Below are 17916 nucleotides of genomic sequence, written 5' to 3' on the forward strand. Positions count from 1 at the left end.
CAACCCCACCTGTGTGGACTTTGCATGTTCTCCTAGTGGCTTCGTGGGTTTTTATCCGGGCACTCCGGTTTCGTCCCATATTCCAAAAACATGCCTGGTACGTTAATTCAAGACTGTGAATTGCCCGTAGGTGTGATTGTGTGTGCAAATAAGTTGTTTGTCTCTATTTGGCCTGCGATTGGCCAGTTTAGGGTGTACCACACCTCTCACTCAAGTTAGATGGGAGAGGCCCCAGCTCAACCACGACCCTCGTGAGGATAAGCGGTATGATGAATGGATGGATGGGTCATCCATAATGTCTTTGATCTCTTTTGGAAAGTTTGAATCAAATTTTATATTCTGCATATTGTCAAGTCCTTAATAGAAGCATCTAATCATTTCAATTTTAATAACTTTTCAATTTTATTTTATTATTTTGAGGTGACCCTTTAATATTATTGTATTGTCTTTAATTTGAGAATTTGCCCTGTTATAATATTTGTTACCATGTTCAGTATAAGCTTTAAAAAATGTATTGGTGGACATCAGTGTCATTTGAGAAGTTTTAAACTGATTTAAACAGAAAAGTTTAACATAGTCGCCCTAATTTTATTTTGTTTTATTTATTAGATTGTAGGAATCAATTTGATTTAACTTATTTTAAAGAGTTTGTTTTATATTTTCATAGCTAACAATAGTTGCATGCTAGAAGGTTCTATTTTATTCTATTTTGTTTTCATCATATTTGAGTTTATCCAAACTTTATTGGCATCAATGTCATATGATTTTTTTTTCATATATATTATATTTAATTGCTTAATAGAAGCTTCTTGTTTAATTTCACAAGTCATGTTCTGGTTAAATGAACCAAAATTCCCAAAGACGGACTCCAAAATCTTGCCGAAAGCCTTTGCGGGAGATGAAAGGAACGGCCCACGCATGTTTTGCCGTTCCCGCTTTTGAGGAGCCGTAATGGCTGAGGCCGCGTGGAGAAAGCGTCCCTTGGCAACCTGCGGCTAATTGAACGCATTACAGCTGGCGGTATTGATGATAAGTGCGGCATGGAGCAAAGGTGAAGAGCTGATGCTGGCAGGCAGCTGATGAAACAAGAGGCTGATGGATGAATGTGGCGTCTCTCTTTCTCTCTCTCTCTCTCTCTCTCTTCTCTCTCTCTCTCTCTCTCTCTCAATCATTGCGCTGGTCAACCACAAGACAGGAAATGCCACGCAACAATTTATTTATGCTACTTATTTATTATTAGAAAGGACCGCTCAATGTTACCGGGACGACCACCGCCTTAAACGATGTCCATTTCTCAGTGCCGCTGCTTTTACGAGTTTGGCCTCCTCTGCTTTTTATGCTCTCTCTGAGTGATCGACGTCAGGTGTTAATGTGCCACAGGGAAGCTGTTTTATTTCTTTCTTTTTTTTGATGGATGGCCAGAATCTAGAGGCTAGTAAAGGTTTATACTACATTTCTATCAGAAGAAAGATTTAATATATATATATTTCCCCTATATATTTTTCTCAATCATTCATTATTTTTATGTTTGCTATTACATGGCGGCATGGTGAGTGACTGGTTAAGGTGTCTGGCTCACAGTTCTGAGGTCCAGGGATCGTATCCCGGCCCTACCTGTGTGGAGTTTGCATGTTTTCCCTGTGCCTGTGTGGGTTTTCTCTGGGTACTCCAGTTCCTTCCCACATCCCAAAATTCCCATCCCATTAATTGGACACTCTAAATTGTGAGTGTGATTATTTGTTTTTAAGTTTTAAATTTGAATATTTAATGTTATTGTGGTGGGGTTTTTTTGTCAATTTGTATTCATTTTTTATTTTTATATTTTATTTCTTTTTATTCGACAGGTCTTAAACTGAAGGAAACTTGGCATTGTTGTTTTAAAGTGATTTTTTTCTTATCCATTATGTATTATGGTCAGCCCCAATATCTCAAAGTTCTCAACTGATTAAGTTTTCATAAAATGTGCGGGTGCTTTTTACTTCATTGTACTAGAGTTCTTGAAAAGGTCAGATGAAGAAAACGGGAAGTGTTTTTATTTTTTTGGGGGGATTTCTTTTGTTAATACGGATTGCGTCCCCGCCTATGACTTTAACAACAGGCTTTCTCTCCACTAATTCCACATGTTGCAGGATTTTCAACAAATTGAGAGCTTTTGGTTCGAAAAAGTCCTTTTAAATGTCATGCTTTGGACAAGATGAGCCTTGTGCAGCTGGCTTTCTCTTCCATGTAAGAAGACCCGATTTTTTTGCCAAAGTACTTTCAGCGTGTGTTGAACTGCAGCAAATATTCATGTTTACAAGCCGTTAATCTTATGAGGGCAAAGGCAGCAGCGTTTTATCTTCGGAGCCATGTTCAGTTACAATGTTTACAATGAGAAGCAATAAGTAAACATTTACCCAGGAAAAAGCTTTTTAAATTATGTAAACAATATCCATCTTTATTTATTTATTTATATTTTTTGGGTTAGTCTGATTCTCAAGTGTTGTTTAAGCTGCAATGACAAATCTCTCTCAAATCATTTGAGCTGGGATGTACATATCGGAATATTGAATAAAGATGCTGAGATAGTTTTATAACTTGTTTTCTCATCAAATAAAATATTTATGAATAAAATAATAATAAATAAAATAAATATCTAATCAAATAAAATCCTAAACATTATTGTTAGGTTACAGTAACAATAATTATTACATAATCCATAACATTAATCAAAACAATAAAAACCTAATAACATATATATATATATATATATATATATATATATACTTTTTTTTCAAGTTGATTTTGGCATTATCCATCCATCCATTTTCTTTTGCTGCTTATCCTCACGAGGGTTGTGGGGAGTGCTGGAGCCTATCCCAGCTGTCAACGGGCAGGAGGCGGGGTACACCGTGAACTGGTTGCCAGCCAATCGCAGGGCACATAGAGACAAACAATCACACCTACGGGCAATTTAGAGTGTCCAATTAATGTTGCATGTTTTTGGGGTGTGGGAGGAAACCAGAGTGCCCGGAGGAAACCCACACAGGCACGGGGAGAACATGCAAACTCCACACAGGCGGGTCCGTGATTGAACCTGGGACCTCAGAACTGTGAGGCCAAAGCTTTACCAGCTGATCCACCGTGCCACTGATTTTAGCATGATTACACTGTAATGACGCAGCATTTGTGTTATTATTTGTCAAAATTACAGCCGCAAGCTGTAGTCCCTTAAAGGCAACATTCCTACCTCCTCACTCCTCAAAACTTTGAACAGGACCCGAAACTTGTTGTCACGTAATAGAGAGCATGTCAAGTGTCTTATACTCGCACGGAGGAGCGAGGATTCAGCATCAAGGAGCCTCCATGGGGCGGCTGGCTCAAATGGAGGGCCGTTTGTTTCCTCCACGGAAGTCCCGTAGCCCCTCCGTGGTGACGTTTGAAAATGGCCGTGCACCAGCTGGATGGTGAACAGAGCAGACCTTCAGATTAGGCTAGCATGTAAAGAGAGGAGCGAGGTTCTTAGAAGTTCCAAATACTCCCAATGTTTTTCCTCCCCTCTTACGTCTTCTTCATCTCTTATCTCGTAGTGTGTCCTCCTTTCACTGTGCCCCTTGTCTTTTTGACCGAGACGCCACATATTTGAAATTCACTGTTAAAGGCTGCATTGAAGTCAAATGTTGGTGGTGAGAAAAACGTCCAGTTTGATGTTGAAAGTGAAGCATGAATGGACCATTTGTACTGTACAAAAAGTTTAATTTGAATGAGACTCGTAGCAACCTTCTTCAAGATGAGTTTGTGTTTTTGAACAAAGCTTGACCCAATATACTGTTGTACTTATACTTGTACTTGGTCTGGACAAACTAGCACTGCTGATTTGATATACCGTAGTTTCTGGCCTATAAACCGCGGATTTTTTCACACGCTTTCAACCCTGCGGCTTATGCGGTGATGCGGCTAATTTGCACATTTTTTCTAACGGCCACAAGGGGGCACTCGAGCGGATAAGGTAAGAGTGAGACCGGTGGAATATATGTGCTGAGGAAGTGACTTTTACCTGTCCAGTCCTGTTAGCGTGTTACTGCCATGATTTTTACTGGTATGTTTTTTTTTTTTTAAACCGGCCCAGTTAGCGGTAGCGTTAGCATCGTGGCGTTGGCATTAGCGTGGCGACACTAGCGTTAAACTCTCTGTGTACCGCCTTTGTAAACATGGTGGAATATATGTGCCAAGGAAGTGACTTTTACCAGTCCGGCCCTGTTAGCGCACTCTGTACCGTCTTTCTTTGTAAATATCTCCCGTTTCAATGTGGGCACTTGCGGCTTTTACACAGCTGCGGCGTATGTATGTACAAAATGGTATTTCCTTTACAGATGTACTGGCTGAGGCTTATAACCTGGTGCTTTCTGTAGGATCTATATATCTAATGTTATGATCATTTTTTCAAGTACCGTATTTTCCTTTCAGTGGAAGAACACAAGTAGATCTTAAATCTCAAATTCCCAAGACATATACATTTTTTTTGTACTTTTTAAGCTTTTTAGGCTTGCTACATGCTACTCCTCACTCACTGACTATTTTTAGAATATTTAAACTTTGAGGAATTCTGTCACTGCCAAAGTGTACAGTAAATCCTTTGGATTTTCAGGTATTTTAAGGTCTTTGCCATAGATGTCAGAGTACATGTCAACATGTCAACGAGGCAGTCGACACGTTGCTTCTTGCCACCATACCACTCACAAATTTCGTATTCAAACCGTCAGGTTTTGTCTTTGTTGCCGTAGGAACCCCACTGACTTTGGATGGCATCTCATCCAAGATGCTACATGTTCATTTTCACCTTTTAACCTCTGACAATTGTTTTATAATTTACTTTCCATTTTATATATATATATATATATATATATATATATATATATATATATATATATATATATATATATTCCCAGACATGTTTTTCTTTGCCAAATGAAGGAACCCAATGGAAAAACATGCATGGTAACCCATCGAAAACGCGGATGGTAACTGGCATCAATAGTACGTAAAACTTTCTTTCTTCCCAGCCAAGTAGTGTATCAAGTACCGTGCTACACATCATGCATATTATTACACCGCTCCAATCTGGATTCCACTTTGCCGGCTGATCAATTCTGCATTAGCTGCCATCAGTTTTTGTCAAGTGGTTCGAAGCACTTTTTGGCAAACGTCTTCCTGCCAACGGAATTTTTGAGCGTGAGCTACATCGGGCCATCTGACTGTGCAGTGCAGCCAAACTTGTTGCAAAGCAAATACGGGCACAAACATAGCGACGCGCCCCCCAAAAAGGCTTTGTTGCAACTTGTCAGGATCATAACCTTCAAAGAAGAGATATTCTTAAAACTGTTCCAAGGTGTTAATATCATGTCTGACGTGCTTTTGTCAAAATACCACAGAGAAATATTTATGAAAGCGCTGTATTTCTCATCTTGCTGAATGGTCCTGTTTTTAGCCCCACATACTACTAGGCCAATGGCAAGTCCATCATTTGTTACCATGACAACCATGGGCAGAGCTTTGAGATGGCAGCGGCTTCGCTGGCTGCCGCTTATCTTGCCGTCAAGTGTATGCATAACAGCCGCCTGTATCTCATGCGTACCTGACGCTGGAATCGATTTGTTCGTCCTTTTTTGTATTGCTTTCATCTTTTCATGAAGAACCAGAACCAAGAGGGGAAAATTGTGAGCATTTATAAGGACAATAACAGTGGGAGGTAGCGCATCTTCCACTATGCTGTGTGTGTGTGTGTGTGTGTGTGTGTGTGTGTGTGTGTGTGTGTGTGTGTGGTGTGTGTGTGTGTGGTGTGTGTGTGTGTGTGTGTGTGTGTGTGTGTGTGTGTGTGTGTGTCACATGTCAACGTCACCAAACACAAATACCCACCAACATTGGCAACTTCGCTGAGTAATTAAGCTAGCGCCGTGTATCAGACGCTAACGCTAACCTGCGTATCCGACATAAATCAAAGCAGCTCTGCTAAACTTCATTTTTTTGACTATGGAAGTACAGTGAAGAAAATAAGTATTTGAACACCCTGCTATATTGAAAGTTCTCCCGCTTTGAAATCATGGAGTGGTCTGAAATCTTCATTCTACGTGCATGTGCGCTGTGAGAGATATAATCTAAAAAGAAAAATCCAGAAATCACAATGTATGATTTTTTTTTTAACGATTTATTTGTGTGGTGCATCTGCAAATAAATATTTGAACACCTGATGTTATTTGGTACAGTAGGTAAAACGTTTCCTGTAGTTGTTCACCAGGTTTGCACACACTGCAGGAGGGATTTTGGCAAACTCCTTTACACAGACTCTCGATATTAGACAGGTTTCTGGGCTGTCGCTGAGAAACATGGAGTTTCAGCTCCCTCCAAAGATTTTCAATTGGGTTTAGGTCTGGAGACTGGCTAGGCCATGCCAGAACCTTGATATGCTTCTTACGGAGCCACTCCTTTGTTTTTTTGTCTCTGGTGTCTTTGGACAGCTCTTTGGTCTTGGCCATGTTACAAGTTTGAGTCTTACTGATTGTACGGGGTGGACAGGTGTCTTTATGCACCTAACGACCTCACACAAGGTGCATCTGATTCAGGATAATACAAGGAGCGGAGGTGGACTTTTAAAGGCGGACTAACAGGTCTTTGAGGGTCAGAATTCTTGCTGATAGATAGGTGTTCAAATACTTAATTTAAACTGTGTCACACAAATAAATCATTGAAAAAATCATACATTGTAATTTCTGTATTTTTCTTTTTGGATTATCTCTCTCACAGTGGACATGCACCTACGATGAAAATTTCCGACCCCTCCTTGATTTTTAAGTGGGAGAACTTGCAATATAGCAGGGTGTTCAAATATTTATTTTCTACACTGTAAATAAATGCCACCAGGATTTGAATTTGAAATTTTCAGTGTTAACAATTCAACTGGCTACAATTCGCTGTCTAAAGTTCACCGCCTGTGCCACCAGGCAGGGTTACTTCAGGTCAGAACCAAACAGCCAGCCAATCCAGTAACACTTTAGTATGTGACGTCACGTGACTAAGAAAGGGTAACTGCGATTGGCTGGGTGTTCAGTTCTGACCTCAAGTGGCACAGACGGTTTATTTCAGACAGCGAATTGTAGCAACTATTGAAAATGTGATCACTTTACATTTCAAATTCATATCCTGTTTTCTGTGGCATTTCAAATTTAAATTCTGGTGGCACTTAATTACTTCCATATTTGATATGATAGCAGGGATCTGGATCTTCACCCAGCTGAGCTGATCATACCAAGGGCAAAGAAACTGTGTGTGAAGCAGTTATTATGTCAATTATGGAAGTTCAATACATTTTACTCACAGAGAGTTTCATAATCTATCATTTCGAGTTTACATTGTTTAATTTTACACTTGATGGTCAGACAGCCAGTCGAGAGGACCAAACGTTTGTAAACAACCCGTTTAAAAAGTAAAAAATTTCCACCTTTCAAGTCCCCGCTTGAAGTGGCCAGCTGTGTACTTTTCACACTAGCAGACTGTGCGTCAGCGTTTTCGTAATAACAAAGCGGTTCGTACGTGTGCCTCGCAGATGCGAAGGAGAGATCGGCTAAGAGGTTCTCTGCCGAGGGCGTCTTCAATTACACGTCGCTGCTGCTCAGCCAGGAGGACGACATGCTGTACGTGGGGGCCCGGGAGGCGCTGTTTGCCCTCAGCCTCTCCGACATCAGCAGGACCAAGTTGCAGAAGAATGTGAGTATTGTTCTGGAAGTCACATTTAGCATTTTTTTTGGGGGGGGGCCTCAAAGTAAATCATGAAAATAGAACTAAACTCAACAAACTGTCACCGTAATATCATTCTGTTCTTATTATCATGAGCACCCAGTGTTGCATCAATCTATATTCTATAGATATTACAATTTAATATACAGTGATGCCTCGGTTCTCTACCACAATCCATTCCAGAAAACGGTTCGAAAAGTGAATTGTTCGAAAACCGAATCAATGTTTCCCATTACAATGAAGTGGAAAAAGAAATAATGCGTTCCAAACCTAAAAAATTTGGCTTTTTGAAGCTTTTTTTTTTTTTTGCTTTTCCTGATAATAAACTGCATAGAAGAAATACATTTATAGTTTAAATACTTTATATAGTAAAATAATTTCAGAACTATATTTATTTTTTGCCTAAAATTTATGCTTTAGTAATAGAAAATACGCTAGGCTGGGAGTGCATTGCGTATCTGTAGCGACTTGGCCCCCACTTTTTTTTATTACCAAAAGTGCAGAATAACTTTAAACAAACAATAATGGGGGGGGGGGGGGCATTTCTTTGGAGCCGTGATTGGAGGTTAATACGAGATAATGAGATGAGAAGAAAAGCAACAGTCATAACAAAAGTGCGCTGATTGCGCCGCGCGCGTTATGTCATTTCCAGGTTTTTTTTCGGGAGGCTTTCGAATAGAGAATAAAACGGGTCGCGGTAGTATAATAGTAATAATAATAGTCAACTGCTTGCGCCGTACGCGATGTTATTTCCGGGTTTTTTGGGGGGGTGTTCGAAAAGACAATAAAGTTGTTGTGGGTGGCACCACACACATTGTTATTTCTGGGTTTTTTCGACGTCATGGGAATTCACAACAAAGCGTGTCGTGGGTTAGCTGCTCTCGCCAGACGTAATGTTATGTACGGGTTTTGTTGGGGAAAGCGACAGAAGCAAAAAAAAATCGCGAAATTTTCATTCGAAATACGATTTGTTCGAAAGCGGGGACGTTCGAAAGCCAAGGCTTAACTGTATCTATATATTTTTTTCATATACTTCTACACTCTTATTCATGTACATAATTTTTTCTATTAATTTTAGCAGATTTCTCAACATAATATGAGTGTTGCATTTGAATTGAGATGTTATTCTTTTGGACGGCAACGTACAAAGGTACACTGTGTCCATTCTTAAATCGGATGTCCCTGTTTTAGTGATGATTTATTCTGCCTTTTTTTGGCCTTTAGCTAACTTGGGCTACACCGCTTGGAAAGAGAGAAGAGTGCAGCTTCAAAGGGAAGAACCTCGAGGTGAGATCCAGCGCTACTCGGAAGAGAAAGTGTTAAAAACACAAAAATTTCCACAGCATTATTTTATTTTCTTATATACTGTGTGGTGTCACTTTCATAAATTAAGACATGAATGTAAATTGAATTGATGCATGCCAGATTGAGCTGTACCACTTGAGCAATAGGTGGGATTGTTCCGGAATTTGGGCCACACATCGCTGACTGCCACGGGAATTAGCAAACGGTACAGGGTGTCGACCACTTTGCCCAAACAAGCTGTTGTAAACGTGAACAAAGTAAGCAAGCAATAGCTAAAATGGATGCTCAAGAATTAGATCATAGGTAGTGCAGTGGTTCACATAGCGTAGTTGAGTGGTGTACAGATTAAAAATTAGGCCGGGAATTAGACTACCGTAATTTCCGGCCTACAGAGCACACCTGGTTATAAGCCACAGACAATACATTTGTAAAGGAAATACCATTTGGTACATACGTACGCCGCAGGTGTGTAAAAGCCGCAAGTGCCCACATTGGAACCCACATTGAAACACTAGATATTTACATAGAAAGACGGTACACAGAGAGTTTTCAGAGTTTTAATACCTTAGCTTAGCTCAACTTAGCAACAACACGGGAGCACGAACAGGGCTGGTTTAAAAAAAAAAAAAAAAAAAACAGCCGCGGTAGCAACACGGTAGCACAGCACGAAGAGGGCCAGTTAAAAAAAACAAAAAAAACATGAGACGCGGCAGCAACACACTAGCGCGGCGCTAACGCATGCGCAGCGCCAACAGGGCCGGTGGGGAAAAAAAAACATACCGGTAAAAGTCACTTCCTCGGCACATATATTCCAGCGGTCTCACTCTTACGTTCTCCGCTCAAGTGCCCCCCTTGCGGCCGTTAGACAAAATGCACAAATTAGCTGCATCACCGCATAAGCCACAGGATTGAAAGAGCGTGAAAAAAGTTGCGGTTTATAGCCCGGAAATTACGTTACTTTTCACGTTAGGGTTAGCTGTAATAACCCTGAATGGGTGAAGCACTGCAGAGAATGAATAACAGGTAATGTAGTGGTTCACATAGCTGAATGCTGTGCAGACTGGCAATCAGTCCAGTGTGTAGACATCATGTTTCACATAGGACCATTCACTTTGAGTCAAACGGGATATCCCGGGATTGCCCCTTAACGCATTGCAACAATTTCGAGCACGTTTGCCGCAGGCTTACATTCAATACTTTGTGCACATCTTTTTTGGTGTCACCGTCAACGATCCCGTTTTGACACTTCCACATTCATCAGGTTCTTTTTCCCCGCGTGCGTGCTCCCTTGTTGTCACGATCAGCTGTTCTACTATCCTCCGGCGACAAGTCCCGCTAATCTGCGAGCCGCACTGCACGCGTCGACTGCGTAGTCCCGACTCCATTCAGCAGGCAACAGTTTCCCTCCCCCCTGTAGAACGCTTTAGTTTTTATCCCTACTTGGTACATTGTCTTCTGAGTTTTATTTGATCGTTTCAGTTTTTTTTTTCATTTTGTGGTACTAGGAGTGAGTTTTGGGAGGAGAAAAATAGCACCTTTCATATTCTTTTTTTCTTCTTTTCACCCCCTCTCAACTAGACGGATTGCTTCAATTATATCAAGATTCTGCTGCGTCTCAACAGTACTCACCTGTACGTGTGCGGCACCTACGCCTTCAGCCCCATCTGCAGCTACATCGTAAGTCTGTTTCCAAACGCCAAACTCCAAATTGGTACACGATCCGTTACCGTCGGCTCACTTCCATGTTGTTCTCTATCCAAAGCAGCGTTTCACATCATAAATCATTTAAAGTGAATTAATTGGTTGCAAAGTGAAACCAATGGTTGACATAAAACCGTACAAACTGTATAAGGCGATGTTTAGCATAACATTATAACAATACATTTGTTTAATATGTTAATCACCGCACGATAAAAACTCAATAAAAGTAAAATAAATTCAAACTACTCACCCTTTGAAGACACCTGCCAGGTACAGTAAGTTCCACACAATACAAATGTTTTTTAATGGTAGCTATTTATTTTAATTTCGCCACAGTAAAAATGGATTAGAGAGTCTGACAGTATTTATTTATTTTTGTTCATATTGTACTGAAGCAGGGCGGCACGGTGGTAGAGCGTTGGCGTCACACTTCTGAGGTCCCGGGTTCAATCCTGGACCCAGCTATGTAGAGTTTGCATGTTCTCCCCGTGCCTGCGTGGGTTTCCTCCAGGCATTCCGGTTTCCTCCCACATCCCAAAAACATCCAACATTAATTGGACAATCTAAATTGCCCCCAGGTGTGATTGTGAGTGCAGCTGTTTGTCTCGATGTGCCCTGCGATTGGCTGGCGACCAGTTCAGGGTGTACCCCGCCTCATGCCCGTTAACAGCTGGGATAGGCTCCAACACTCCCTGCAAGCCTTATGAGGATAAGCGGCAAATACTTTACCAAGAGTCTTTTAATACCAGTATTTTTTGCATTAATAGGTATTTTATTTAAAAAAAAAAGTATGTCAACATGAGTTTAACATTTTGGTGATTAATTGGTTAATTAGTCATAATAAATCCAATATAATACTCAAGTTGAAAAATCAAAGTGAACAATTTTAAATACACATTTTACTTTTTTTTTTTTTATCCACATCTATCCCTTTTAAAAATCGAACATGACCTTTGAGTATAAAAGTTTACCTGCTCCTGGGCAAGAGCCTTTCCAATGATGCAATGAGTTCCATTTCCTGTTCTTTGGTTATCGTCCCCCCCCCCAATCATCGGTACAATACTGTGGTAACATCAAACACAAAACAACAAAAACCCTTCTCAAATCCAAGTTGATTTTGTGTGATGACGTTGACTTTGCCTTTTGAGGCCGATTTTCCTGAGAAGTTACACTCTGCAGTATTATCTGTTTTGGTATTTGAAGCCCCCGGCCACCACCCACCCCCACCCTCCGTTGCCATCCGAGTGTGACAGGACCCTGCTGAGAAATTTATCCAGACAAATCAACAGAGTGGTGCATGTGTGTATGTGTCTGTGAGTGTGTGGTTTCAAGCGGCAGACATGTTTATCTAGCAGAGGAGCACGTCGGGAGTAGATGGTAGCCTAACAGCGGGGTGACATTAGCGTCAGCTCTGTAAACTTTGCCCGCTTTGGACGTCAAAAAGTGAAACCATAACACAGGATGTCTCGAACTGAGGACGGGGTGAATGCCTTTTATGTTGACACAGCGCAGGACGGTCTGTCACATGCATAACATTTTACGTCTATTTTGAGAGCTCTTCTTTAAACAGACGTCCTCTGCAAAGACGGGATGTTGAAATGCGGCAGCTTGATTTAGGCTAATCAATTTTATCTTGTGCTCTCACTTAGCATAATTGGTATTGGCGTCATGGCAGCGGAAAGAGGGGGAAATAATGGGTGAATTCGGAGATCTTTAGATCGGAATCAGCCCTTTTCTAAATATGGATATAAAGCTGATACATATTGGTTATCTTGCAAAAAATGAGATATACGCCATTCGCCAAAGCTTGAGGCAAACGAAATCCGAGTACCTGTGAGATGTGTACACTCATGTACTGTGTGCCCAAACAACACAAACGCATTTAAAAACACCCAGATCATTAAATATGACGTCAATATGCTACATTAGAAGTGTGAACATCAATAAATAAGCAAAAGTCACTTTTGATGACGGCCGATGGAATACAGTCAACCCCTGCCGTGAAATTAGAAAATAACAAATGCCCCTGTGAAAGGTGTTTTTTTTTAATTGTGGTGATAAAGCACCCATCCACATCCCAAAAACCTGTTAATTGGGGACTCTAAATTGCCCGTAGGTGGGATTTTGAATGCGAATGGTTGTTTATGTGTGCCATGCGATTGTCTGGCAACCAGTTCAAGGTGTAGCCCCGCCTCCTCCCCGAAGATAGCTGGAATAAGATCCGGCACTCCCCTGACCCTTGTGAGGATAAGCGGCTCAGGTCATGGCAGGAGGGATGAATTAAACCTAACAACACTACCAATGTTTCACAAGGCTGTGCCAAAGTAATAATTCTATTCCTTTGTTTTGAGAACAAAAAGAGCAATTAATGGAGGTTAGGTTTCTGAAAAATATCATCTGTGAATATGGGCATTTGCGAATGCTGAACTCCGAATATGCAGAGGTTCAAAGTAATGAAGTTTATTTCAATCAGTGGTGTAATGTTCAGCTCACAGCTCGCTAAATCTAAATTATTGTATGTATGTATGCATGTGCAAATTGGGCAGCTTTCTATTCAGGTTGTTAGATGTGTTTCATCAACGTAAACATAATTGTGGGATATACGTATATCATTTTGAATGTGCATGATGGGGAAAAAAAACAGATCAAATTTAAGTTGGAGAAAGTTGGACATTTACATTTTGGTGCAAACCTGTATTCAAGCTATTTATTTTTACTTTAATTTTGATAGGGAGGCGCAGCTGGTAAAGCGTTGGCCTCACAGTTCTGAGGACCCGGGTTCGATCCCGGCACCGCCTGTGTGGAGTTTGCATGTTCTCCCCGTGCCTTGCGTGGGTTTCCTCCGGGCACTCTGGTTTCCTCCCACATCCCAAAAACATCCAACATTAATTGGACACTCTAAATTGCCCCTAGGTGTGATTGTGAGTGCGGTTGTTTGTCTCGATGTGCTCTGCAATTGGCTGGCAACCAGTTCAGGGTGTACCCGGCCTCCTGCCTGTTGACAGCTGGGATAGACTCCACCACCTCCCACGGCCAAGGAAATGAATGAATGGATAGATAGATAAATAGGGAGGATGGCAGAGGACTTGCTGAAAAGCCATACAGGACCTGAACGGGATTCGTCCCAGGACCTCTCAGCTATGGTGCGGATGTGCTAACCACTAGGCTCCTTTAGACTCCAACACCTTTAGGAGTATTTGCTTACAAGATAGTTTTGCCTTGATGGAAACCTGCAGTGTTACTCCCTTTTTAGTCATTCTTGTTCAGATAGTGATTAATGCCTTTGTGTTTTATTGAAATTAAAAAAAAGCAGTTAAATCCCCGCTTGCTTATGAAAGCAGAATATTAAGGCTCGTGCCAGACTGAAGACCACTTTGCTCACAATTCAAGCCATATGTGTGGTAAATGACAACCCGTTTACTCACCGTCCACGCTGCCAGTAAGTCGGCGCTCTCTTGTGTATTCTAGCGCTCGAGGCTGCTGAGGTCATTAGGATGATATCATCACTCTGCCTGTCTGTCTGCAGAACACGTCCACGTTCACGCTGGCAAGGGACGACGCCGGCGAGGTGGCGATGGAGGACGGACGCAGCCGCTGCCCTTTTAATCCCGAGTACAAATCCACCGCCATCATTGTTGGTGCGTACAGCTAAAACTACACACAACACAAAGGCTATTTCAACTTTGATTAACTCATGAGCTGTGGCGGACTGTGAATTTGGTACCTGGGCCTAAATTGACTTCATCCACCTTTTAGTATCAACAATATCGCATCACAATTTTAGAAAACATCAATACGGTACAAACAATGCTCTATGCAGTCCAGAATAAATGTTGATCTGTTGGCATGATAAAAACATAAAACATTTAGTTAATTACAGGGCCCCTGTCACGAAATGGAGGATTTTTAGTATGTTATTAATGAAAAAAAATGGCATCCGGTATGAACCCAACCGTTTTTTTTCAGCACAAAACATGATTTTTGACATGTATGGCTTTTTGTAACTCCCGCCATGAAAATCCTCTCGAGGGATTTGTTTTCGAAAAGAAGCAGGAAGTGATGTTGGAGGCATTAGCGCGCTCAAGCGGACTCGTTTGTTTATATTAGTTTTACCTGCGGGAAAGTAGCTTGTTGTTTCTTCGTGTTAGCCAAACTGCCGGCTCGCTGCATTGCTGGATATTGGTCGAACACTCGGGAGGATGGATTCACTCTTCATACTTTTCCAAAAGACCCAGTTCATCATGAAAAATGGATTACACGAGTCCAAAGGATGAGAGCTTTGTGGGTTTCAAATGACAGGTAGGTGTGTGTAGAGCTACTAAAAAAAACAATATTTGGGGTGAGGACGTAACCCTTTCAGAATGTAACAAAAGATCCGCGTCCATAAATCAGAGGTGCTAAATGTTTTGATGTACCTGTTGGCGTCGTGTCCACCGATCACGGCTTCCCTCGAGCTTCCGTGTCCCATACTAGGTGGGCAGACGAACCTCCGCCAGAGCCGTGATCTGCGGACACGGAGGCGACGGGCACATCGACACATTTAGCACCTCTGACTTATGGACGCGGATCTTTTGTTACGTTCTGAAAGGATTACAAATTCATACTGTCTGGGAGTCTGTTGTTAGGTAGAAGTGATCCACATATCATCTAAATATGGCTCGAAACAATGGGATAATATTGCCCCATACACCTCACTCGATTGTGAGATTTTCTCTTCTTTGAAAAGAGCTTCCGTGTCCGAAGGGGCGTGTCCCATAGTAGGGGCCAGAGCGTGTTTTCAATGGCGAATGTCCGGGTTGTCGTCACAAACAGGAGCTGCGGCCAATATGGCGACCACATGGATGTCGAATGACACTTCCGCAACTTTGCACATGGATGACCCGCTCTCCGCTCATATTTATTTTTTCGTGTAGACATTGAAGTGAATAATGTTATATGTATTTTTCATTTCAATATCTATTTTAGAATGTTTATAGGGATGACACTTGGGCTTTAAATACATCATACGGTACTCAACAGAGATGTTGATTGTTAAATATATTCATGTGTGTAGATCATGATACATCAATTAGAGGAAAGGAAAAATCCCATCGTCATCAAAGGGAATTTGAAATCCATTTGGGTAAAAAAAAAAAAAAAAAAAAGAAAAAACCATTCCTATTGCTTGTATCGTCTAAGTTACGTCATGCAGCGCTACCGATTCTGAAAGCCCTTTAGGGAATGGATAGACATTGCAACAGAGAGCCTGAAATCTGATTGGTCATGCATATCTATCATCCACATGCACTGGAAGCAGTAGAATTTCGCTTGTAAATGTCAGTCAATGCTTCTGGTAGTGGATAGACCGGCTTAGAAAGCCTTGCTGACCCTGACTGATCGCCATTGCAAATGGATCATCATGCTAACATGAGTCTTTTGTTTGTGTTGCAGTATCAGTAAATAATGAGCTGGTTTTTAGTACATGGTGGCTAATCCGTTGTCCAAACTATCTCTTCACTCTTCACACAAGCATATCATTTCTTTCTAGTGTATTATGATGGAATATTAGCTAGCTAACCCATTTTAAACAATTGTCCTTCCTTTTTCAGATGGTGAGTTGTATACGGGCACAGTCAGCAACTTCCAAGGGAACGAGCCTGTCATTTATAAAAGTTTGGGTCAAGGAACAGCACTAAAGACGGAAAACTCTTTAAAATGGCTGCAAGGTAAAAACTCGATGAACCTTCGCATTACACCATATACATTTTTTTTCCTACAGTATATAATATATATAATCATCCATCCATTATCCACCGCTTTTTTGGGTCGGTTCACGGGGGAAGTAGCCTCAGCAAGGATACCCAGACTTCACTTTCCCCAGCCACTTCTTCCAGCTCTTCCGGAGGGATCCCGAGGCGTTCCCAAGCCAGCCGAGAGACATTGTCTCTTCAGCGTGTCCTGGGTCGTCCCCGGGGTCTCTTTCTGCTGGGACGTGCCCGGAACACCTCACCAGGGAGGCGTCCGGGAGGTATCTGAATTAGATGTCCCAGCCACCTCATCTGGCTCCCCTCAATGCGCAGGAGCAGCGGCTCGACACATAGCCCATCCCAGATGGCCGAGCTTCTCACCCTATTTCTAAGGAAGAGCCTGGAGATCCTGTGGGGGAAACTCATTGAAATGACTTTCCCCCACAGGATCTCCTCTTGTTTCTGAGATCTTGTTCTTTCGGTCATGACCCTCACCTCATGACCATAGCTGAGAGTAGGAATGTTGATCGACCGGTAAATTGAGAGCTTCGCCTTTTGGCTCAGCTGCCTCTTTACCACAGTGGATCGATACAAAATCTGCATCACTCCAGATAGTGCACTGCGCCGCTTGTCCTCCCGTTCCATTCTTCCCTCACTTGTGAACAAGACCCCAAGATACTTGAACTCTCCCACTTGGGGATGGGTCTCATCCCTGACCTGGAGAGCGCCCTCCACCCTTTTCTGACTGAGAAACACGGTCTCAGATTTGGAGACGCTGATTTTCATCCCTGCCCCTTCATGCTTGGCTGCTAACCACACGAGTGAGAGTTGGAGATCACAGCTTGATGAAATCAACAGAAGCACATCTGCAAAAAGCAGAGCTGCAATACTGAGGCGACCAAGACTGACACCCTCTACACCGCGGCTGTGCCTAGAAATTCTTTCCATAAATGTTATGAACAGAATCGGTGACAAAGTGCAGTTTTGGCGGAGTCCAACCCTCACGGAAACGAGACTGACTGACTCCTGCCAGGCCGAACTCTGACACCGGTCGTACAAGGACCAAACAACCTGTATCAGGGGTTTTGGTACCCCATACTCCTAAAGGACCCCCTGCAGGACTCCCCAAGGGACATGGTCTACACACATTTAGACTGGTTTGGTGAACTCCCATGCAGACTTGAGGACCTAGCAGACTTTTGATTCAGTGCAAATTATTAAATGAAAGCTTGGATGAAACAAGACTTGTATTATCCCTTATGTATCTGTCTGACTATGTAAGGTTCCAAAAGTAGCTCTCATTAGCAGGTCCCGCATGTTAATGCATGCAGAGAGGACTCTTTAGATGGCTGACTTCTATCAGTCAGTACACAAGCTCTTCGTAAGCACTCTGCCAAAGGATGCGACGCACTGT

General features: G+C 42.0%; 1 protein-coding gene across 1 annotated transcript in view; it reads left to right on the forward strand.

Annotated features, from left to right (window-relative positions):
- The window catches only part of LOC133498086 (semaphorin-4B-like), a 63480-nt gene that overhangs the window by 29871 nt on the left and 15693 nt on the right, over positions 1 to 17916 (forward strand). Inside the window, exons 3-7 of the mRNA XM_061814510.1 lie at positions 7580 to 7740; positions 8995 to 9057; positions 10654 to 10752; positions 14303 to 14414; positions 16365 to 16481. Coding sequence (XP_061670494.1) covers positions 7580 to 7740; positions 8995 to 9057; positions 10654 to 10752; positions 14303 to 14414; positions 16365 to 16481 — 552 coding nt within the window. The remainder of the gene's footprint in view (positions 1 to 7579; positions 7741 to 8994; positions 9058 to 10653; positions 10753 to 14302; positions 14415 to 16364; positions 16482 to 17916) is intronic.

Source organism: Syngnathoides biaculeatus, chromosome 3 (assembly GCF_019802595.1).
Source record: "Syngnathoides biaculeatus isolate LvHL_M chromosome 3, ASM1980259v1, whole genome shotgun sequence".
Classification (NCBI taxonomy): Eukaryota; Metazoa; Chordata; class Actinopteri; order Syngnathiformes; family Syngnathidae; genus Syngnathoides; species Syngnathoides biaculeatus.